At 29.8% G+C, this 26,052-nt stretch overlaps 1 protein-coding gene across 2 annotated transcripts in view; it reads right to left on the bottom strand.

Annotated features, from left to right (window-relative positions):
- Positions 1-26,052, bottom strand: part of LOC105255965 (thyrotropin-releasing hormone-degrading ectoenzyme) — a 54,397-nt gene that overhangs the window by 16,778 nt on the left and 11,567 nt on the right. Inside the window, exons 1-2 of one of the 2 annotated variants that reach the window (XM_025412467.1) lie at positions 9,628-9,805; positions 8,803-9,290 (exon numbers count right to left, since the gene is read on the bottom strand). The exons of the other annotated variant lie outside the window; for it this stretch is intronic. Coding sequence (XP_025268252.1) covers positions 8,803-9,272 — 470 coding nt within the window. The 5' untranslated portion in view covers positions 9,273-9,290; positions 9,628-9,805. Of the gene's footprint in view, positions 1-8,802; positions 9,291-9,627; positions 9,806-26,052 lie in introns of those variants that run through there. 2 annotated transcript variants of the gene reach the window in all.

Below are 26,052 nucleotides of genomic sequence, written 5' to 3'. Positions count from 1 at the left end.
TATTGTTTATTAAATATTTAATTCTTTTGTGAGTGTGCTTGAAGATAAAATCCAATGGAAATCCGTTATCCATTAGTATGTTTATATGTAATTGTAAATTTTTTTGATGGAATGTGGAATGGGAGAGTAGTAATGCTCTGTCAATCAAGTTGTATACAATGCCTATTTTATGACACATAGGGTGATTGGACAGGTATGAGAGGTATCTTCCTGAATACGTATCTTTGTGGTACCAATCTATTATCATATGGTTGATTGTGTCTATAATGATTTTTAGATCCATGAAGTTTAAACTCCGATTTTTTTCCATTTCCACAGTATATATTATTTTATTGTGAAAGGAATTAAAGGTATCTAAAATCGTTTGAATTGATTCTTTTTGGATTGTTAAAAATATATCGTCTACATATCTGTAATAAATTTTGATTGTTTTCCCTAGTTTGAATAATGCTTTGTTTTCTATGTCTTAAGGACTATGTTCGCTATTATGGAGGACAACGGTGATCCCATGGGTGTTCCGAAAGTCTGTTTAAATATTTTATTGTCAAAAGTGAAGTATGTTGATGAAAGAAGAAATTTGATTATATTGAGAAATTCTTTTTTTGATATGTTTGTTGAATTTTTTATATATGACCATCTATTGTTTATTCCTGTCAAAGCCAAATCTATAGGTGCATTTGTCAACAAAGACTTGACATCTAACGAAATTAAGATGTCATCTTTATCTACTGTTGTTTTAGAGAGTATATTATATAAAGAAAACTTTTATGTGACTGCGTGCTTTTGGGAGGCTAACATCTAATATTTTTCGAATAAAATTTCCTAAGTTATACAGAGAGTTATTTATTGATGAGACGATTATTCTCAATGAGTAATCTTCTTTATGAATTTTTGGGATACCATATGCTTTCGGTAATGGACGGTCACTTGATCTCAAGCTGTAATATTGTTGTTTTGTGATGTAATCTTTGTGGAGCCACTCGTTCATAGATTTATTGAGTGAAGATTCAATGTTCTTGATCGGGTTTTTTGTGATTTCTATATATGTGTCTTTGTCATAAAGGAGATCATTCATTTTTCCGTTGTATGAACTTCTTTCCATGGCTACTGTTATATTATCTTTATCTGCTCGGGTAATTAGAATTTCCGGATGTTCTTTCATGAACTTTCAGGAACTCATTCTATGTAATTCTATTAGTTGTCTGTCTATATCTGTTGGAGAATATGTTTGTTTCATAAACCTCTGTGTTTAGTACACTTAAGTGTCCCGCGGGAGCATTCGCGCTAGCGTTCGCTTTCCGCTCTCGTTTCGCCTAGCGGCGCTTCTGTACTTCACAAGAGGGCACCTCTAGCTGGCCTTGGCGTGTGAGCCGTTCTTGTCCTCTCTCTGCTCTCGGCCCTTGAGCCACGTTATACCTTTGTCACACATAGGCACGCAATATCTTGTGCAATAATTAGTAATAAGAAAGGCATTCTGAGCAAGCTACTGTACGTATTTGTGAGTTCTGAAATATACATATTTTTAAACGAGAGGAACGCAACTTTTTTCCTCGACCACGTGGCTACGAAGCACTCTTCCCGTCGGCATATACGTGGAGGGCATTCCAGCCCCGACAAAACATTTTGGTCCTTCGAGCCGGATACTTGGCGATTTCTACGGAACAAGGAACTCAGCGACTACGGACGAGCCTCAGAAACGAGTACGAGGAGGCTAGTAACCGCTGCCATAACCTCAAAATTGTCGTGCATTATATCATTGCCGGCATCTCAGTCACACACACGGCCATCTTGGACGAACGAGCGAGCCATTTCCTCGAGGAAGCTACAGCCAGGATCCAGTCCAGCTATAACCACCGCGGAACCATCAGGACTCCATTGGCGCCGGCGGACGTCCCGACTGCAGTCCAGGAAACTCGCGCCCATTGACCAGCGAGCGTTTCATCAGAGCGCTATTTATTGTTAACAAGGTAAGGGCAATCGTTCGAGAGTGCTGCCAACCAATCACCCTTGTCGTGAACGAATATTTTATCTAGTTTCGCGTCATGGCGAACGAGCAAAATCTCGCTTCTCTCAAGAAGCGGCGCGCAGTAATACAACGCTCGTGTACGCGTATAAAAACGTTTTTAGATTCGGTTGTTTCCGTCACGCCTACCATCGCCGCGCAGCTCGAGGAGCGACGAGCAAAATTAAACAGTAACATGTCCGAATATGAATCGGTACAGACAGAAATCGAGTTGCTAGACGAGAGCGAGGAAAATCATCGCATCAATTTCGAGGAAGCCTTTTTCACTTTAGCGGCGAGAATGCGAGAACTCGTAACGCCGCGATCAATTCCGTCGCGTGCAACAACAAGATCTCCCTCGAGTGAACTTGATCTGCCGAGATGGTCAGCGCATATCAGACTTCCGAAATTAGATCTTCCGACTTTTTCGGGCAAATACGATGAATGGTCTCCATTTTTTGACGCGTTTCAATCAATTATACATTCCAATGAGTCGATAACTGCCGTACAAAAACTTCAATATTTGAAAGGCTGTTTGAAGGAAGACGCGAGTAAAGTCATTAGTTCCTTGGAGATTTCCGCTTTGAATTATGAAGTGGCCTGGAATTTATTAAAAGAACGCTACGACAACAAGCGCGTTATCGTGCAAACACACGTTCGAGCGATCATGCAATTGCCGTGCATGAGCAAAGAAAATTCCGTCGAACTGCGTCAAATCGCGGACGGTGCAATGAGACACGTTCACGCTCTCAATGCGTTAGGGCGTCCAACGTCTCAGTGGGATGACCTTCTCATACTCATTTTGACCGATAAATTAGATGCACGTACATCTCGAGAATGGCAATCATCTCTAGACACGCCCGATCTGTCTACGCTACAACAATTTATAAAATTCCTTACGCGTCAATGTCAAATGCTAGAAGCTACCAGTAAGGTCACGCCAAATACAAAAAATAACCCGCGTTCTCAAACGAGTCGTCAAATCGCCTGCGCCGCCGCGACTACTTCAAAGTGCGGTCATTGTAACGGTGAACACTCGATATATTACTGCAAGGATTTCTTGGCGCTTACAATTCCGCAACGCGTTTCGGAAATTCGTAAAAAGAAAATTTGTGTCAATTGTTTGCGTTCTACAAGTCATGCTTCGAACAAATGCCCTTCCGGCGGTTGCAAGATATGCAAATCAAAACACAATTCCTTGCTGCATCTCACAGCAGCTTCCTCAACCGAACACACAAACAGTGATAAAGAAAATCGCGAACCACCTGACGCGGCAAAATCATCTAATATCATAGCAACGCATGGCTTAAACGCACGCAGCAATCAAGGGGTAATTCTTTCTACTGCACTCATACATGCATACGACAGAACAGGCTCACTCGTACCCTGTCGCGTACTCCTAGACTGCGGATCGCAAGCAAGTTTCATTTCGCGGAGCTATTTAAATAAACTCGGCATTCAGCCACGGTCGTTAAATATTTCGATCACCGGCATCAATGACGCATCTACTAAAGCATCACAAATAGCGCAGGTACAAATCAAATCGCGAGTAGATTCATTTACCGCTACATTAGATTGTATAGTTACCGATAGAATAACAGACAAAATGCCCGCGTACACACTCAAGCAAAAGGATTTCGAAATTCCGAGAAACATCAAATTAGCTGACCCTAAATTCAACGTATCAGCTGACGTGGATATCCTTATAGGCGCGGAAATCTTCTGGTCAATATTATGTATCGGTCAAATAAAGGCTTCAGCCAACCATCCGATCTTGCAAAAAACAAGATTTGGATGGATTCTGGCGGGACGATTAACTCCTTCTTCACACAAATCGCAATGCATTCGAGCCTTTCACGCGACAATAAGCAATTCGCAGTTGCATGCGCAATTAACTCGTTTTTGGCAGCTAGAAACTGTTAGCAATCCAAGACATTACACCGACGAAGAATCTCGTTGCGAAGAGAGTTTCTTAAACAATTTTACACGCAATGATCAGGGTAGATACATTGTCAAACTTCCTTTCAAGGATCAAGCGAACGGCAAACTCGGAAATTCAAAAGATTCTGCATTGAAACGGTTCTATAATCTCGAGAAAAGATTTAAGCGTTATCCGGATCTTAAAGCTCAATACGCACACTTTTTACGTGAATATCTCGCACTTGGGCATATGAAACAAATACACGAATCGGTAGATGGCTTAAGCGAATCTTTCTATCTTCCTCACCATTGCGTATTCAAGAGCGCATCACCAGCTTCCGGTATCCGCGTAGTTTTTGACGCGTCCAGTAAAAGCAGTACCGGCGTTTCTTTAAATGACATTCTCATGACGGGCCCGGTAGTCCAGCAAGACTTGATTTCGATTTTACTGCGTTTCCGAACCTTTCGTTATGTTTTTGTAGCCGATATTATTAAAATGTATCGCCAAATTCTTATAGATCCTTCCCATGCGTGCTACCAACGAATTTTGTGGCGGGAGGACCAGGCTTCAGAAGTACAAACATTCGAGCTTGCCACCGTTACATATGGGACCACCCCCGCGTCATATCTAGCAACAAGATGTCTTAAGCATCTTGCTGAATCGAATCGCGATAAATACCCAATGGGCTCCGTATGCGTAGAGCGCGACCTTTATGTTGACGATTTGCTCTCGGGAGCCGATACTCTAAGCGAGGCAGTCAAGGCGCGAGACGAGACCATTAACTTGTTGCGATTAGGATGCTTCGAACTTAGTAAATGGGCATCAAATTCTCCAGAATTGCTAAAAAATATACATGATCAAACTGATAACACGGTTATAATCAATCACGAAGCGAGTTCGCGAATTTTAGGCATGCATTGGAATCAATCCTTGGACGAGCTTCACTTTTCTTACATTCCTGACGCGGAGCATAAGAATTTATCGAAGCGCGTTATCCTATCCGAAGTTTCGCGTTTATTTGACCCCCTGGGTTTACTAGGTCCGGCCGTAGTCTTGTCAAAACTTCTGTTGCAAGATCTGTGGCAATTGGGCATGCACTGGGACGAATCGGTCCCCCCAGATATCAACACGCGCTGGAACAAGCTCAAGTCTCAGTTCGAAGATTTCAATCGGTTAAAAATTCCGCGTTGTATAAAATTTAATTCAGAGTCGCAAGCAACTCAGATACACGGTTTTTGCGACGCGAGTCAACGGGCATACGGAGCATGCGTCTACGTGCGTACACAGATAGGTCCGGAAGAATTTGGGTGCAAGTTGCTCGCCTCAAAGTCTCGCGTTGCTCCGCTTAAGGCACTCTCGTTGCCCCGATTGGAATTATCGGCTGCTCTTCTATTAGCGCAACTAATTGATAAAATCAATGATTCATTTCCAATAACTAACATGAAAATCTTTCTCTGGTCCGATTCTACAATAGCCCTAAACTGGATATCTTCGCCATCCCGGAAATGGGCAATTTTTGTTGCTAATAGAGTCGGCGAAATCCAGCGTCTTACAAACCTTAATTCGTGGCGTCACGTTTCATCGGCTGACAATCCAGCAGACATTTTGTCTCGAGGTCTACATCCGCGCGAACTTGAAGATTCTGCGATGTGGTGGAATGGCCCAGCCTTTTTGATGACACGCGAGAGTCTTTGGCCAAACGGTGAATTTACTATTTTGAGTAACGACATTCCCGAATCAATTCGAACAACGGTAGCCGTCGCTACCATTGAAAACTCCGTTGTAGAGGGTTTATTAAGGAAGCATTCTAACCTAAATAAAATTTGTCGTATCCTGGCATATTGCCTAAGATTTTCCAAGGCTAGAAGATCCGATCCATTCACGTCTTTCGTAACTTGCGAAGAAATTTCCTTTGCCTTAAATGTGATGTGCAAAACGGCACAGAAAACGGACTTCCCCGAGGAATACCGAGCCTTAAGCAAGGGTGAGGCTATCAGAACAACTAGCAATCTGCTATCGTTATCCCCTTTTATCGATACCAACGGTCTAATTCGCGTGGGCGGTAGGCTAAAAAACGCCGAGCTACCTTTCGACACATGTCACCCAATTTTGCTATCGCGAAATCACATTTTAACGAGACTCATTATACTACGAGAGCACGAGCGCAATGCTCATGCTGGCCTACAAGCAACCATGGCTGCCGTAAGGCAACGCTTTTGGCCCCTATCCCTGCGATCGGTCACTCGCAAAATCTTGCAAAATTGCGTCACGTGTTTTAAAAACAAACCGACTATCTCAGAAGCGATAATGGGCGCATTGCCGGCCGGGCGAATAACGGTTTCCAGGCCATTTCATCATTGCGGAATTGACTATGCCGGACCGTTATTAATACGTGAAGGTAAACGACGTAACGCTCGAATCAGCAAGGCTTACGTAGCAGTTTTCGTTTGTTTTGCCACGAAGGCAATTCATATTGAGCTTGTGAGTGATCTCACTTCAGAGGCCTTCATCGCGGCACTCAAACGTTTCGTTTCACGCAGAGGCAAACCCGCTGTCATATATTCTGACAATGGGACGAATTTCGTAGGCGCTCAAAAACAGTTACACGAATTCTATGAGTCACTCGGTCGCGATAGCGCACAAACTGACATCAATAATTTTTTACGCGATCAAAAGACCACCTGGAACTTCATTCCACCTAATGCTCCGCACTTTGGCGGACTATGGGAGGCGGCTGTAAAGTCAGCCAAACATCACCTTTATCGAATCATTGGGAGGGCACATTTAACCTTCGAGGAGGTACAAACCGTTTTATGCGAGATCGAAGCAATTCTAAACTCGAGGCCCCTCACGCAATTAAGTTCGGATCCGAATGATCTAACCTACCTTACCCCCGGGCACTTTTTGGTTGGCACTCTCTTGAACGGTTTCCCTTCTAGCGACTTATGTGATGTCAACGAAAATCGCTTACTGCGATGGCAACGCGTCGAGCAACTCCGGCAGCATTTTTGGCGCAGATGGAGCTCTGAATATCTGCATTCCCTACAGGAGCGTCATAAATGGAAGGCCAACAAGGGCCCACAATTAAAGGAAGATCAACTAGTGCTTTTAAAGCAGCAAGGTCTGGCACCTTTGTACTGGATGCTCGGACGTGTGGTGCAAATACACAAGGACTCTAGCGGCAATGCAAGGTCCGCCGTCATTAAAACTTCAAAGGGTTCATTAGTTAGACCACTGTCTAAAATAGCAATACTACCAATAGACTCTTAAGCTTTTTTGTTTTTATATTTAGGCTAAGTCTTTCTTTATCGTAAGTTTTAGTTTAGTCTGTAAAATTACTCTCAATGTCTAATTAAATCTTCAATTTATTCGCGCATAGTGCAATAAATTTACTCTTTTGTTCGCTCATTGTAACAAGCAGAATGCTTGCGGTAATCAGTCTTAATTTTATAGCCCGTAATGTTAGGCATCTAGTCTTGTTCAATGCAATTGAAAGCAAGTCCTTTCAAGGGGGGGAGGATGTTTAGTACACTTAAGTGTCCCGCGGGAGCATTCGCGCTAGCGTTCGCTTTCCGCTCTCGTTTCGCCTAGCGGCGCTTCTGTACTTCACGAGAGGGCACCTCTAGCTGGCCTTGGCGTGTGAGCCGTTCTTGTCCTCTCTCTGCTCTCGGCCCTTGAGCCACGTTATACCTTTGTCACACATAGGCACGCAATATCTTGTGCAATAATTAGTAATAAGAAAGGCATTCTGAGCAAGCTACTGTACGTATTTGTGAGTTCTGAAATATACATATTTTTAAACGAGAGGAACGCAACTTTTTTCCTCGACCACGTGGCTACGAAGCACTCTTCCCGTCGGCATATACGTGGAGGGCATTCCAGCCCCGACAAAACACTCTGCAACGTGGGGATGATGTGATTTCTAATTTCAAACCTTTCGTTGACTTTACGATTTTATGTTGCTTTCTATATCCTTTATAAATTCAAAGGTTAATTTGTCTTTGTCTCCATCGAAAGGTAGAGAAAATTTTTCCCCCAATTGCAAAAGCTTGATTATGTCGTCTGGTATGTGTTGTTGTGTTGTGTTAATAAACCATTTTTTGTTTGTAATTTGTAGCGGATTGGATGGCTCGTCGCGGAACAACTCCGGATGCAAATTAACTTTTATTGTTGTTAAGTCCGTATTAGTTGTTTTGTTATTATATATAGTATAAGCCTAGATTAATTCTTATAATTGTTTAAACACACCGAGCTAGCACATTCTATTTTTTATGATAAAATTTTCTTTCGGAATTTCACGAAAAATATAAAATATGAAGAATCATATTACGTTAACAGGAAAATGCATAGTATTATATAGATAAGTATTTAAAATATTGCATATATACAGGGTGTTCCAGAGCACTATATAAGCGCTTATAAGGATGTAGAGTGCAGTAAACTAAACAGAAAAGTCTTATACTATTTTACAATTTTCGTAATAATAACAGAAATATTAAATATTAAAATCGGACGAATGAAATGAAGAGCAGTCAGCCGATCGAGCGCTTCTTTCTTTCGTCCGATTTTAATATTTAATTTCTGCTATTATTGCGAAAATTGTAAAATGGCATAAGATTTTTCTGTTTAGTTTACTGATCTCTATTTTCTTACAAGCGTTTGTATATAGTGTTTTAAGATACTCTGTATACGCAATTATTAAATTACGACATTAAACAATGTCACATTAAGTCTTATATTTTATATGATGGTTAAAAATCTCTTAGCATGTTAAAGCGATATATGATAATGACAAATAAATAATAATAATAATAAATAATATTTAAAAAATAATACATATGGTATTAGAAAGAACTTTTAAATATTAATATTTACTTACACATCATCTCCTTTGTCATTGATATAAGATGATATAAAAAAGCCTCTCGTGTTTTTATGTATGATACCAACATATCGCATTTTCAATGTATAATTTCCAGGTGACAGTTTATCATTAAAGTGAAGAACTAAGATTTGTGTAATATTGTCATAATTATACATTGCCGGTGTATAGATAATACCATTGTTATCAAACAACAATGTCTCCGCTTCGTTTATTGTCAAGTCCAATACGTGTAAATGTAAGTTTTGCGTTACACGCCGAATTGTGATGTTAATATTGGATTCTCCGTCAAAGGTAAAATTATCTTTCACAATGTACGGTATTAGCTTAATATTGTAATGTATCGGAACTACGTGGTCTGGTAAACGATAATTAATCGCGGAATCATTGTTTGAATCTTTGTCAACAGAAATCGCTGTAGTAATATATAATAGTCCAAGATTTATTAACAATTTCCAAATAGCCATGTTAATACTTTCAAATATCTGCAAAAATATTTTCAGAAAAAGCATAATATGATATAAACTGTAATTTTTTTTATATTTTATATTTTATATTTTATATGATAAATATGATAGATTATATATATATATATATATATATATATATATTTATTATTTCATATTATTTTGTTTTTTATTTTATATTTTATATTTTGGAGATCTTAGCATTTTAACATATTTTAACGATGATGAAGGCAAAAGTATGAAAAATAGACAATAAGATAAGATAATAATAAAATAGATAATAATACACAATAAATAAGGAAACAATATATATGATATTAGAAAAAACTTTTTTCAAATATTATTATTTACTTACATAACCGATATTTAACTCACGAGATGAAATGCAGACTGTGAATTAATATCTTTTATTATTTGGTGTTCTCTAATCTAGAGGGTCCGTTAAAATGTCGCCCGTTTGTGTTGACGAACCTGAGGAAACTAAATCCGTTCACTATTTAAAGTCACGGGAATGTCTATTGTTTTCGACCTCAACAAAGTTACATGTCATCATTAAATATATGTATATATATTTAAATATATTTATGTATATGTATTTAAATATATTTGTGTTGTTGTTTTCGTTTCGTTTTCAACTTTGTAATTTAAAATGAGATCAAATAAACGATCAAAAAATCACATTTTGTAGATAATTTTTTAATTATTATTATTTCAGTCAATTTATTTTAATTTTTAATATTATATAAAATTGACGCATAATCATCCCTGATCATATTGCTCGCAAAAATTCAATTTTGTATCTTCACATAAAGCCTTATTAATCTCGTGAATGCTAACATTAACTTTATTTGGAATAACATTTTGAAAACTTGAAATAGTTGCAATAGTGTCACTGTAATTGTCATAGTAGTACAGTTTCCAAATAAATTACAATTTATATAAATAGTCTTATATATTGTATAGTCACAAGACTATGCAAAATTCGCAAGGTTGATAGGTAAAAATAAATTAAAAACACATACCATGAATTAATACTTGTGATGATTCATTAGAGATCAACAAAAGTATATTTGTAGAATTCTGTACATTAACTTGCATAGGGATTAAATGATATCAATCAATATTATCTTATTCATTCATGCAAACTAACTTCTTATTTTGCATAAAATTCTAATAATTATTATTGTATCGTGTGCGTTAGCAAAATGACTCAGCACGTATTACGTCCATTTACTTCAAAAATGTCTATTTTTCGTTACAGTTAAATATAATGACTAATGAACAATTCATATAAATAAATAAATGAATAAATATATATACATACATACATACATATATATATATATATATATATATATATTTATATTTATATTTATATACAAATTATAATTTAATTTATTTATAATTTTATTATATGCAGTCAGATCTATATTGTATGTGCAATGTAAAATCATTTGAATAAAAGACAGAGAAAACAAAATGAGCATAAGTTGCATCATGAAGCATAAGTTTAGAAAGATATTAATGTAAGGAATATAAAATAATATTATTAATCTTATAACTTAGTCTTAATAAAAGAAAAGAAAATAAAAAAGTTTCTGATAAGTTTTAAATTAATATCAGAAATAATTTGAATTATATCAGAATTAATATCAGAAATAAATAAACATATGTATTCGTTTTGCAATTGTTCTAGTTAATTATAATTGTTTTATAATTTTAATTTCTCTTCTATATTAGGTAATTGAAATGAAGCATATATGTGCAACCATTCTTTACGTTTTGTTATCTTGTCTTGAACATTTTTGAATAATTTCTCCTTAAAATTTTTTCTTACAAATTCGCTTATCTGAAAATATATTATATTCATATTTATTAGAAATGTTATGCCATATTATATGTAATAAAAGCATGATAGAACAACTTCAATTAAATATTTCAGCAATGTATATAAAACTAATGTGTTAACAATCTAAAATCAATATAATACGTATAGAAAAATATATAATTATTGAAATAAATTGTTGAAATAAATTATTTGAAATAAATTTTCGTTTTCTGTATATATTATTTCAAATCTTTGAAAGTACATTTATTATGTATATCTAACAAAAATAAATATATTTTTCCATTTAAATTATGAAATTTTAATAACAATAGCATTTTGTCGAAAAAATTTAAAATCTATTTTGTACTAATATAGAGATAAATAAATTTAAATATAAATAAATAATGGTGTAAAATTCAAAATAATAAAATTTACCTCGTTAAGTTTTTCTTTAGAATACATGTTGTTAATTATACTATTTAATACTCTATTTGCATCGTAATTTCTATAAAAAAATAAGAGATTTATAATTAATAAATACAAAAACTAATATATGTTTACAATTAATATTAAACATGTTATTAAAATACCTTGGCACTATTTTTTTATAATTTGTTAATATATAGTCGATTACTATATTATTCTTCGCATGTTTTCTGATAATAGAAGAATAAATTATATAGTAATCATAAATTTTTTTAAATGAATTTCCTGGTATAGATATATTCAAAAAATTAATTATAATATCAGGATTTTCAGAACAAACCAAATACATCATAGCTTCTCTGTCTGATTTATTTACATATATATCGTATAATTTATTCCAAGTAGAAGCGTTTGCTTCCATCAAACCATTACAATATATCCAGTCTTTTAAATTTGGCGAAATTCTATAACATATAATTTAAAAAATCGATGTGTGTGTATAATTACATCCACGTGTGAGTATGTGTGTGTGTGTATATGTCTAAAATTCTAATAACTTATTAAATAAATAAATGTCATATGTTATATCTATTTTCATATTGATTTATTAGGACTAATTAGAACTTAATGAATAGAATAAAATATGTAAAAACCTATGTGTTGTAGGATATGTAAAATAATCATTCAGTTTAACAGTGGCTATTCTCTTGCATTCGGAATGACCTAAAGTACATGCCCATTTTAAAGTTTCGGTTCTTTGAAGTTTCGTAAAATCATTCTCAGTAGGATTTTCTTCGTATCCTACGTGCTTAATAAGTCCATCGAAAATTTTAAGTATATATGACTAAAAAAATTATAAAATATTAATTTTATATCGGTTTATAATTGATATATAAATATTTATCTCAGGGATTAGATACATATATACACACAACACACATACACACGCACGCACGCACATATACTTCTTTATTTTAAGTAATTATATTACAATACTTTGAGATTATTTACTTTGAGAATTTCATTTTCTGGAACTTTGTAAACATCTTCTGTAAGTTTTAATATGTATTTTAAACATAGAATACCACGGCATAAAATCTGTTTCTTGCGATAAATAACTAATAATATTCAGAAACATTATGATATCATGTTTATTTATCATCATAAAATGATAAGCGTCATCGATGATTTGAGCACGATTGAGTACATGGATTTTCATATAATTGTCAGATTTAAGATAATCCACAATTTTTTGCCAAATGGAAGAATCATAATTAACACGATAATATCCTATTGTCAAATTAAATAATATTATAAATTACGATAATAATTATTAAATAATTTAATAATAGAAAGATAATTTAATTTATATTTTTTAATAAATTATATTTTTAATAAATTATATTACACACACACACACACACACACACATATATATATATGATATTTTTATCTTATTTTAATATTTGTCACATTTATATATGCGCGTTGAAAATTTATATTGTGCATTATAAACAAAATTATTATAAAAAGTATATAGGAAATAAACAGAAATATAAATAGAAATCTATAGAAAATAATTATAAATAAAAATATAGAACTGTTGATTGATAATTTTTTTTGATAATTATTAAATATAAAATTAATAGAGTAATGGTATTTATAAATAAGTAAAGTATAAATATTTTAAAATTTAGATTAAATAAATATCGAATATACTAAATATACTCACCCATTTGTTGTAAATTGACAATAATCCAATCATTTGGATCAATTCCATTAATCGTTATATTTTGATCTTGCGGTTTTAGCCATTGAGAAGGTAAGGTATTAGAAAAATTAGGATTTGTTTGCGTAGCAAATGTCAAAGGTATCCACCATTTATTATCATTGATGTTCTCTTTTTCATTTTTTGAAAGAAAATGTTCTTGCGTTAGTATTATCTCATTGGTGTCATTTTTTCGGGTCACATAAACTACAGGAAAATCCGATTGTTTTATCCAAGTATCCATTACCTCTTTCAATCTATAAGCATCATGCGGGACATCTGATGTGTCTAGTACTGCTTGCAAAGCGTTCCATAAGTCGTCGGAAGTAGCCGAACTGAACTGACTAAATTATGAAAGATAGAAGATAGATTTGTTAAGAAAATTATAATGCAATAAGTTATACATATAAGCATAGATAAATCCACAATTAATACTGTGAAATATCTTATATATATCTTATATCGACGCACTCAAAATGTAATAATGATTAATTTTTTTCTGAAAAAGATTAGAAAATATTTTGTAAAATTTTTAGAGATTATTTGTAAACGCATGCTATTTTTATCATTCATAAGTTATTGTTGTTTAAAAGTTTTAGTAACAAAATTTTTAATTTTTTAATAATTATTAAATTATTATTTATTGTTATTTATTGTAATTGTTGTTTATTGAAAAAATGTAAAATGTTATTCATTTACAAAATAAAGTTTGTTTGATGTAAAAAATAAAGTTTCACTTATATAGTGTTTTATTGATAGATTTATATTATCAGCAACTTAACGATAAAACATTTTAAACTTTCTACTTTTAAGTTGAATTATTATTACACTGAATACTTCACCAAAAAAATGTCTATGTGAAAAGATAAACATATTACTTACTGCGTGTGTAAATATTTAATAAGACCATTTCGAAGAATCTCGTCGGAAATTATATGTTGTAACATACGCATTATAGCGGGTGCTGCAATAATAATAAATAAACTCAAAAATTGATGTACATAAAATAATAATAAAATAATAATAAAATAATAATAAAATATATTATCATCCATAAATTTGTGAACATAGCTAATAAAAGAGAACATTAAAGATAAAGATTGATAAACATATCACTAGTAAAAAATTTTTCTTATTGTTTCTTCTTTTTCTTTTGATCACCTATGTTCGGAAACTTGAAGATGATGACTTATTTTATCGTACCCTTGTCGTAATTAATATCGGAGAAGAGTGATTCAATTTCATTGGGTCTATTGACTTCTAATATAATTGAGCTCATACTCATATGAATATCCTTGTGAAGAATTGTTTGCTGAATATTAACAACAAAATATTCCATTATTCGCCAATCCTCGAACATCTGAAATATACATAAGTTTTAATTTCAATTAATTAAAATTGAATTGAAATTAAAAATTTAATATTAAATTAATAATAAAATATCAGTTACTATGATATATAATAGTAATAATTATAGAGAAATCTGTTTTAAATTCTTAAGTAATCATAATCTAAAATTATTAGCGATATATTTTTTTATATAGAAAGTTACTAATGATTATATTATATTTTTTCATATAGAAAGTTACAACTGTATTATATTATATTTGGATTTAATTGAAACGTTTTTGCGAAATCTATTTGCAAACAAAATTTGCATTAATGAACCTACCTGATTGAGAATATATTCTTCGAAGAACGTCGTCAAACCCTCACTTAACCATACATGAGACCACCATGATGGAGTGACTACATTACTAAGCCATTGATGTGCCATTTCATGTACTATTGTCTCCGCTACATCTAGTTTAGCAGATATTGTGTTGAAATTTTCATTGTATGCAAAGCTTGTTTCACTAAAAGTTATTATATAAATACAGTTATGTTTATGTCAAAATATTTTATAATTACGTAATCTATTGTAAATTTTTACTTAAAATAATTATAATATATAAATGTGGAAGTTTATATATACAATAATTATTTAAAGTAATGAATTTCTCTATATTTTAAAAATGTATAGGTATACAGAGAAAATATGTATATACATGTACATCTAATTTATATTTTTATTTATATTTTAAAATTATATCTTTTTCAACTTTTGTGGAATCCAAAATAGAATTCAATTATATTTTTATTCTATTTGTGTATCTGTATGTGTGCGTGCGCGCGCGCGCGCGCGTGTGTGTGTGTTTATACGTGTATAGACGTCCGCGCGCGTGCGTGCATATACTTTATATTTTATAAAAGTATTTCACAGAAAAAAATTTAATTTTGAATTTAATTTTTAATTATTTACATAACCAAAAAATTTATAAAGCACCCCTTTTCATAAAAAAAATAATTTTTATTATTTTAAAAACTAAAACAATAAATAGTAATTATAATTTCCAGTAAAATAAATAATCTATTTTTTCGTGAAAATCTATAGTTATAATATTTAATATTAATTAAGCAGAATTAATAATTTGACAAAAGTTAAAAAAATTTTGAATTTATATGACACAAGATATCTGAAATGCTTTATTCTATCGATATTTTTTTTAAATTGCATATATTACACAAAAATAATAAGTCCCCAATTTTCCATGGCATTAGATATGAATCGTGGGACTACTACAAGATCCATTTTTGGAACTTTAGAGGTGCTGTTGGTGTATTCTGTCAATAGCCTTTTAGATTTTTGAACAACTTCTTGTGCAAATTTTGTATGCGGCACTACTTTTGATCTGCACCATATATTAATGGTCTCATCTTTAGTAGGAACGCGAACGTAATCAACCACTACAAATGCTACGAGATAGGTTGACATGATGGGAGTCGTGTCAAAGTGCGTCCATATCATGCCATTTTTATTATCCTCCGATTTTTCCCGTATTGGCATATTGGATAGAATCGTATAATTTCGATGATGTTTTATAGAGATATCGAAAGTAGCTTTTAATGCTGGCTCGTCCCAACATGGAAACGCTCGTCGCGCATAAGTCGGTTCGAAATGCGTTGCAGCCAATCACCTACCACATTTCAATGACACGCTTTTAATAATGATGAATTTTTTGTCATCATGAATAGGAATAAATAAAGTGCTTAAATAAATATGGAAACGCGTAAATATGATGCATTATTCACGTTCACTAGTATATAACATTTTTATAGATTCTAGACGCTACATATTATTAACATATATTAATGCTTTTGAATAAAGATATATAAACGCTATTTAATAAAGGCATAAAAATATAAAGGCCAATAAAATTTATCAAATGCGTACGCGTCTACTTCTTCAAAAATCTGTTATCTCTTATTTTGTTAAATTTTATTGGACATAATTATACGACATAATTATACAATAGTCCCAAAAATTTTCTTCAAACATTTTAGAATTTAAAAAAAATTGAAGGTAAAATTTTACTCCGTAATTCTATGGAAAATATAAAATATGAGGAATCGTATTACATTAACAAGAAAATACATTATATAGAGAAGTATTTAAAATATTGTATATATATATATACGCAATTATTAAATTACGATATTAAGTAATTTATATTAAGTCTTATATTTTATATGATAGTAAAAGATCTTTTAGCATGTTATAGCAATATATGACAAATAAATAATAACAATAAATAATATTTAAAAAATAATACATATAATTAAAAAGAACTTTTAGATATTAATATTTATTTACACATCATTTCCTTCCTCATTGATATAAGACGATATGAAAAAGCCTTCCAAATCGTTATGTAGAATACCAATATATCGCATTTTCAATGTATAATTTCCAGGTGATAGTTTATCATTAAAATTAAGAACTATGATTTGTGTTATATTGTTATAAATATACGTTGCTGGTGTATAGATAATACTATTGTTATCAAACAATGATGTCCTCGTTTCGTTTATTGTCAAGTCCAATACGTGTAAATGCAAGTTTTGCGTTACATGGCGAATTATGATATTAATATTGGATTCTCCATCAAAAGTAAAATTTTCTTCCTCAATATATGGTATTAACTTAATACTGTAATGTATCGGAACTGCGTGGTCTGGTAAACGGTAATTAATCGCAGAATCGTTGTTTGAATCTTCATCAATAGAAAGGATTGTTGTAGCAGTAAATAATACTCCAAGATTTATTAACAATTTCCAATTAGCCATATTAATTCTCCTCTCAAATATCTGCACAAAATGCATTCATATTTAGTGTATCATATTTGATAATATTTTCAGAAAAATCATAATATGTAATACAAACAATATGTAATAATAACTGTAATTTTGCTTTTATATTTTACGTGAGAATTAGTATTTTTAGGATATTATAACTTATTGGTATATTATAATTATGACGATAAAGGCAAAAGTATGAAATAGATAATAATAGAATAATAAAATAATAAAATAGATAATAATACATACTAAATAAAAAAACGATACATATGATATTCGCAAGAACTTTCAAATTTTAATATCTACTTACATAACCAATTGCTATTTTACTTACAAAATGAAATTTAGATTGTAAACTATCTTTTATTTTTTGATGGACTCTAATCTGGATAGTTTAAGATATCGTCCGTTAGTGTTAACGAACTCGAGGAAATAAAAGTCGTTTGCTGTTTCACGGAGAAGGTCTATTATTTTCGACCACAACAAAGTTATATGTCATCGTTAGATATTTATAATGTTATTTTCGTTTTGTTTTCAACTTTGTAGTTTAAAACGGAGGCAAATAAATAATCAAAAAATAACTGAAATATTAATATATGCAATATTAATATATTGCAATTATATAAGGCAATTATGTAATGCATTCCCTTGAAAAATCATTTTTTATATACATATTGAATAAATGCTTATATATATTCAAGCATAATACATATGCAATCTATATATAACAAACTTCATGGGATCGGTGTCACACATATGTTTTTGGAAATTTCGAACAAAGAAGCAAAGCATATTTTCTTAGTTTTATTATCAATATATTAAATTAACAAATCCCAATTTGTAATTTAATTTTAATATATAAAAAACGCTTGTCTTTGATTTTATCTATAAAATCAAATCTATCTATATCTTATCTATAAAAACGCTTGTCTTTCGGCAAGCGAAAGAGTAAATTGAAATTAATTTTATGTTAAAAAATTTATTAAAAATTAAGAAGTAAAAGCTGATAAAGCGTTCGTGTTTAATGCATGTATTGTAACGAGCAATTATAAAACATGAAATATATTAATAAAAGGAAAAAGAAGGTATTTTTTTCTCTTCCTTGCGTTTTAATTGTTTTATTGGAACATGTTTTACTGGATCTTACTTGCCAACTTTTAAGTAATTTTTTAATTTTTTTTATTTAAATTAATTTTTTATTTTAATTTTTAATTTTGTGTAAAATCGCATAATCATCCACATCTGCTTCTTATTGTTCACAAAAATTCAAATTGTGCGTTTATGTAAAAAGACTTATTAATCTCTTGATTGATAACATTAACTTCATTTGGAGTAACATAACATTAGAAGTAACGTAAACATTTTGAAAACAATTGTAATAGTGCCACATTAATTTCCAAGTAAATTACAATCTACATATTATAAAACTTTACAAAACTATACAAGACTATAAGATTTGTAATGTTAAAGGCTAAAGATAAATTAAGACTTCATATTCATGAATTAATAATATTATTAATTTATTGATTTATTGATTAATTGATTTTAAGAGATTAACAAAAATATATTTATTCTGTACATTAACTTGCATATAAATAAAATAATATTAATATTATCTTACATTCAAACTAACTTTTTGTTTCGCATATAAAATTCTAATAGTTATAATTATCGTATTTGTTAGAATGAACCACAACGTGTTACGTCGACTTATTTTAAAAATATCTATTTTACATTATAGTTAAATATATATATATATATATATATATAAGTTATAATTTAATTTATAATTTTATTGCATATGTAGTCAGATCTATATTGTATGTAAAATTATTTGATGAGAATAAAAGACAAAAGGAATACATTATGAAGAATAAGTTTAGAAAGACATTATTGTAAGAAATGTAAAATAATATCTTAATTATTCTCAATTAACAAACAGGAAACGAAAAAATTTCTGATAAGTTTTAATATTATTATCAGAAATAAATAAACATATGTATCCTTTTGACAATTGTTCTAGTAAATTATAATTATTTTATAATTTTAATTTCTCTTTTATATTAAGTGGTTGAAATGAGACAAATGTATCTAACAGTTCTTTACGTTCTATTATCTTGTCTTGAACATCTTTAAATACTTTCTCTTCAAATTCATTTCTTACAAATTCGCTTATCTGAAAATAATTTATATTTATCCTTATTACAAATTTATTACAAATTTAATGTCGTATTATGTAATAAAAGCATGATACGACAACTTAAAGTTAAATTTCATCATTCTATATAAATCTAATGTACTAACAAATTAATGTAAAACATATATATAAATATATAATTATTACTTTGAAATAAATTTCGCCTTTTTATATCATTTCATCAAATTTTTGAAAATATATTTAATGCATTTATTTAATAAAACTAAAACTATTTTACCATTTTAGTTATTAAATTTTAATGACAATAATACTTTATCGAAAAATTATAAAATCTACAATTTTATATAAAAATAGAGTAAATAAATTTAAATATAAATAAATAAAAATATAAAATTTAAAATAATAAAATTTACCTCGTCAAGTTTGTCTTTAGAATACACATTGTTAATTATACCAGTCAATTCATAATTTGTATCGAACTTTCTGCAAAAAAATAAAAAAATAGATAAATAGATAAAAATTTAAAAATAGATGATAAATACAAAAAACAATATGTGCTTTACAATTAATATATGTTAAATACCTTGGAATTATTTTTTCAAAATTTGTTAATATATAGTCGATTACTATATTATTCTTCGCATGTTTTCTGATAATAGAAGAATAAATTATATAGTAATCATAAATTTTTTTAAATGAATTTCCTGGTATAGATATATTCAAAAAATTAATTATAATATCAGGATTTTCAGAACAAACCAAATACATCATAGCTTCTCTGTCTGATTTATTTACATATATATCGTATAATTTATTCCAAGTAGAAGCGTTTGCTTCCATCAAACCATTACAATATATCCAGTCTTTTAAATTTGGCGAAATTCTATAACATATAATTTAAAAAATCGATGTGTGTGTATAATTACATCCACGTGTGAGTATGTGTGTGTGTGTATATGTCTAAAATTCTAATAACTTATTAAATAAATAAATGTCATATGTTATATCTATTTTCATATTGATTTATTAGGACTAATTAGAACTTAATGAATAGAATAAAATATGTAAAAACCTATGTGTTGTAGGATCTGTAAAATAATCATTCAGTTTAACAGTGGCTATTCTCTTGCATTCGGAATGACCTAAAGTACATGCCCATTTTAAAGCTTCGATTCTTTGAAGTTTCGTAAAATCATTCTCAGTAGGATTTTCTTCGTATCCTACGTGCTTAATAAGTCCACCGAAAATTTTGAGTATATATGACTAAAAAAATTATAAAATATTAATTTTATATCGGTTTATAATTGATATATAAATATTTATCTGAGGGATCAGATACATATGTACACACAACACACATACACACGCACGCACACACATATATTTCTTTATTTTAAGTGATTATATTACAATACTTTGAGATTATTTACTTTGAGAATTTCATTTTCTGGAACTTTGTAAACATCTTCTGTAAGTTTTAATATTTTAAACATAGAATACCACGGTATAAAATGTGTTTCTTGCGATAAATAACTAATAATATTCAGAAACATTATGATATCATGTTTATTTATCATCATAAAATGATAAGCGTCATCGATGATTTGAGCACGATTGAGTACATGGATTTTCATATAATTGTCAGATTTAAGATAATCCACAATTTTTTGCCAAATGGAAGAATCATAATTAACACGATAATATCCTATTGTCAAATTAAATAATATTATAAATTACGATAATAATTATTAAATAATTTAATAATAGAAAGATAATTTAATTTATATTTTTTAATAAATTATATTTTTAATAAATTATATTACACACACACACACACACACACACACACATATATATATATGATATTTTTATCTTATTTTAATATTTGTCACATTTATATATGCGCGTTGAAAATTTATATTGTGCATTATAAACAAAATTATTATAAAAAGTATATAGGAAATAAACAGAAATATAAATAGAAATCTATAGAAAATAATTATAAATAAAAATATAGAACTGTTGATTGATAATTTTTTTTGATAATTATTAAATATAAAATTAATAGAGTAATGGTATTTATAAATAAGTAAAGTATAAATATTTTAAAATTTAGATTAAATAAATATCGAATATACTAAATATACTCACCCATTTGTTGTAAATTGACAATAATCCAATCATTTGGATCAATTCCATTAATCGTTATATTTTGATCTTGCGGTTTTAGCCATTGAGAAGGTAAGGTATTAGAAAAATTAGGATTTGTTTGCGTAGCAAATGTCAAAGGTATCCACCATTTATTATCATTGATGTTCTCTTTTTCATTTTTTGAAAGAAAATGTTCTTGCGTTAGTATTATCTCATTGGTGTCATTTTTTCGGGTCACATGAACTACAGGAAAATCCGATTGTTTTATCCAAGTATCCATTACCTCTTTCAATCTATAAGCATCATGCGGGACATCTGATGTGTCTAGTACTGCTTGCAAAGCGTTCCATAAGTCGTCGGAAGTAGCCGAACTGAACTGACTAAATTATGAAAGATAGAAGATAGATTTGTTAAGAAAATTATAATGCAATAAGTTATACATATAAGCATAGATAAATCCACAATTAATACTGTGAAATATCTTATATATATCTTATATCGACGCACTCAAAATGTAATAATGATTAATTTTTTTCTGAAAAAGATTAGAAAATATTTTGTAAAATTTTTAGAGATTATTTGTAAACGCATGCTATTTTTATCATTCATAAGTTATTGTTGTTTAAAAGTTTTAGTAACAAAATTTTTAATTTTTTAATAATTATTAAATTATTATTTATTGTTATTTATTGTAATTGTTGTTTATTGAAAAAATGTAAAATGTTATTCATTTACAAAATAAAGTTTGTTTGATGTAAAAAATAAAGTTTCACTTATATAGTGTTTTATTGATAGATTTATATTATCAGCAACTTAACGATAAAACATTTTAAACTTTCTACTTTTAAGTTGAATTATTATTACACTGAATACTTCACCAAAAAAATGTCTATGTGAAAAGATAAACATATTACTTACTGCGTGTGTAAATATTTAATAAGACCATTTCGAAGAATCTCGTCGGAAATTATATGTTGTAACATACGCATTATAGCGGGTGCTGCAATAATAATAAATAAACTCAAAAATTGATGTACATAAAATAATAATAAAATAATAATAAAATAATAATAAAATATATTATCATCCATAAATTTGTGAACATAGCTAATAAAAGAGAACATTAAAGATAAAGATTGATAAACATATCACTAGTAAAAAATTTTTCTTATTGTTTCTTCTTTTTCTTTTGATCACCTATGTTCGGAAACTTGAAGATGATGACTTATTTTATCGTACCCTTGTCGTAATTAATATCGGAGAAGAGTGATTCAATTTCATTGGGTCTATTGACTTCTAATATAATTGAGCTCATACTCATATGAATATCCTTGTGAAGAATTGTTTGCTGAATATTAACAACAAAATATTCCATTATTCGCCAATCCTCGAACATCTGAAATATACATAAGTTTTAATTTCAATTAATTAAAATTGAATTGAAATTAAAAATTTAATATTAAATTAATAATAAAATATCAGTTACTATGATATATAATAGTAATAATTATAGAGAAATCTGTTTTAAATTCTTAAGTAATCATAATCTAAAATTATTAGCGATATATTTTTTTATATAGAAAGTTACTAATGATTATATTATATTTTTTCATATAGAAAGTTACAACTGTATTATATTATATTTGGATTTAATTGAAACGTTTTTGCGAAATCTATTTGCAAACAAAATTTGCATTAATGAACCTACCTGATTGAGAATATATTCTTCGAAGAACGTCGTCAAACCCTCACTTAACCATACATGAGACCACCATGATGGAGTGACTACATTACTAAGCCATTGATGTGCCATTTCATGTACTATTGTCTCCGCTACATCTAGTTTAGCAGATATTGTGTTGAAATTTTCATTGTATGCAAAGCTTGTTTCACTAAAAGTTATTATATAAATACAGTTATGTTTATGTCAAAATATTTTATAATTACGTAATCTATTGTAAATTTTTACTTAAAATAATTATAATATATAAATGTGGAAGTTTATATATACAATAATTATTTAAAGTAATGAATTTCTCTATATTTTAAAAATGTATAGGTATACAGAGAAAATATGTATATACATGTACATCTAATTTATATTTTAATTTATATTTTAAAATTATATCTTTTTCAACTTTTGTGGAATCCAAAATAGAATTCAATTATATTTTTATTCTATATGTGTATCTATATGTGTGATCGCGCGCGCGCGTGCGTGCGTGCGTTCGTGCGTGCGTGCGTGCGTGCGTGCGTGCGTGCGTGCGTGCGTGCGTGCATGCGTGCGTGCGTGCGTGTGTGTGTGTGTGTGTGTGTGTGTGTGTGTGTGTGTGTGTGTGTGTGTGTGTGTGTGTGTGTGTGTGTGTGTTTATACGTGTATAGACGTCCGCGCGCGTGCATGCATATACTTTATATTTTATAAAAGTATTTCACAGAAAAAAATTTTATTTTGAATTCAATTTTAAATTATTTACATAACCAAAAAATTTTTAAAGCACCCCTTTTCATAAAAAAAATAATTTTTATTATTTTAAAAACTAAAACAATAAATAATAATTATAATTTTCAGTAAAATAAGTAATCTATTTTTTCGTGAAAATCTATAGTTATAATATTCAATATTAATTAAGCAGAATTAATAATTTGACAAAAGTTAAAAAAATTTTGAATTTATATGACACAAGATATCTGAAATGCTTTATTCTATCGATATTTTTTTTAAATTGCATATATTACACAAAAATAATAAGTCCCCAATTTTCCATGGCACTAGATATGAATCGTGGGAGTACTACAAGATCCATTTTTGGAACTTTAGAGGTGCTGTTGGTGTATTCTGTCAATAGCCTTTTAGATTTTTGAACAACTTCTTGTGCAAATTTTGTATGCGGCACTACTTTCGATCTGCACCATATATTAATGGTCTCATCTTTAGTAGGAACGCGAACGTAATCAACCACTACAAATGCTACGAGATAGGTTGACATGATGGGAGTCGTGTCAAAGTGCGTCCATATCATGCCATTTTTATTATCCTCCGATTTTTCCCGTATTGGCATATTAGATAGAACCGTATAATTTCGATGATGTTTTATAGAGATATCGAAAGTAGCTTTTAATGCTGGCTCGTCCCAACATGGAAACGCTCGTCGCGCATAAGTCGGTTCGAAATACGTTGCAGCCAACCACCTACCACATTTCAATGACACGCTTTTAATTATGATGAATTTTTTGTCATCATGAATAGGAATAAATAAAGTGCTTAAATAAATATGGAAACGCGTAAATATGATGCATTATTCACGTCCACTATAGTATACATTTTTACATTTTAACATTTTAACATTTTTATAGATTCTAGACGCTACATATTATTAACATATATTAATGCTTTTGAATAAAGATATATAAACGCTATTGAATAGGCATAAAAATGTAAAGGCCAATAAAATTTATCAAATGCGTACGCGTCTACTTCTTCAAAAATCTGTTATCTCTTATTTTGTTAAATTTTATTGAACATAATTATGCGATATAATTATACAATAGTCCCAAAAATTTTCTTCAAACATTTTAGAATTTAAAAAAAGTTGAAGGTAAAATTTTACTCCGTAATTCTATGGAAAATATAAAATATGAGGAATCGTATTACATTAACAAGAAAATACATTATATAGAGAAGTATTTAAAATATTGTATATATATATATACGCAATTATTAAATTACGATATTAAGTAATTTACATTAAGTCTTATATTTTATATGATAGTAAAAGATCTTTTAGCATGTTATAGCAATATATGACAAATAAATAATAACAATAAATTAACAATAAAATAATAATATTTAATAACAATAAATTAACAATAAAATAATAATATTTAAAAAATAATATATATGATTAGAAAGAACTTTTAGATATTAATATTTACTTACACATCATTTCCTTCCTCATTGATATAAGACGATATGAAAAAGCCTTCCAAATCGTTATGTAGGATACCAACATATCGCATTTTCAATGTATAATTTCCAGGTGATAGTTTATCATTAAAATTAAGAACTAAGATTTGTGTTATATTGTTATAAATATACGTTGCTGGTGTATAGATAATACTATTGTTATCAAACAATGATGTTCTCGTTTCGTTTATTGTCAAGTCCAATACGTGTAAATGCAAGTTTTGCGTTACATGGCGAATTGTGATATTAATATTGGATTCTCCATCAAAAGTAAAATTTTCTTCCTCAATATATGGTATTAACTTA

The sequence above is a fragment of the Camponotus floridanus genome, unplaced genomic scaffold (assembly GCF_003227725.1).
Source record: "Camponotus floridanus strain SB8 unplaced genomic scaffold, Cflo_v7.5 scaffold51, whole genome shotgun sequence".
Lineage (NCBI taxonomy): Eukaryota > Metazoa > Arthropoda > Insecta > Hymenoptera > Formicidae > Camponotus > Camponotus floridanus.
The sequence above is the reverse complement of the archived record's forward strand: the minus strand, read 5'-3'. Positions and strand labels throughout refer to the sequence as shown.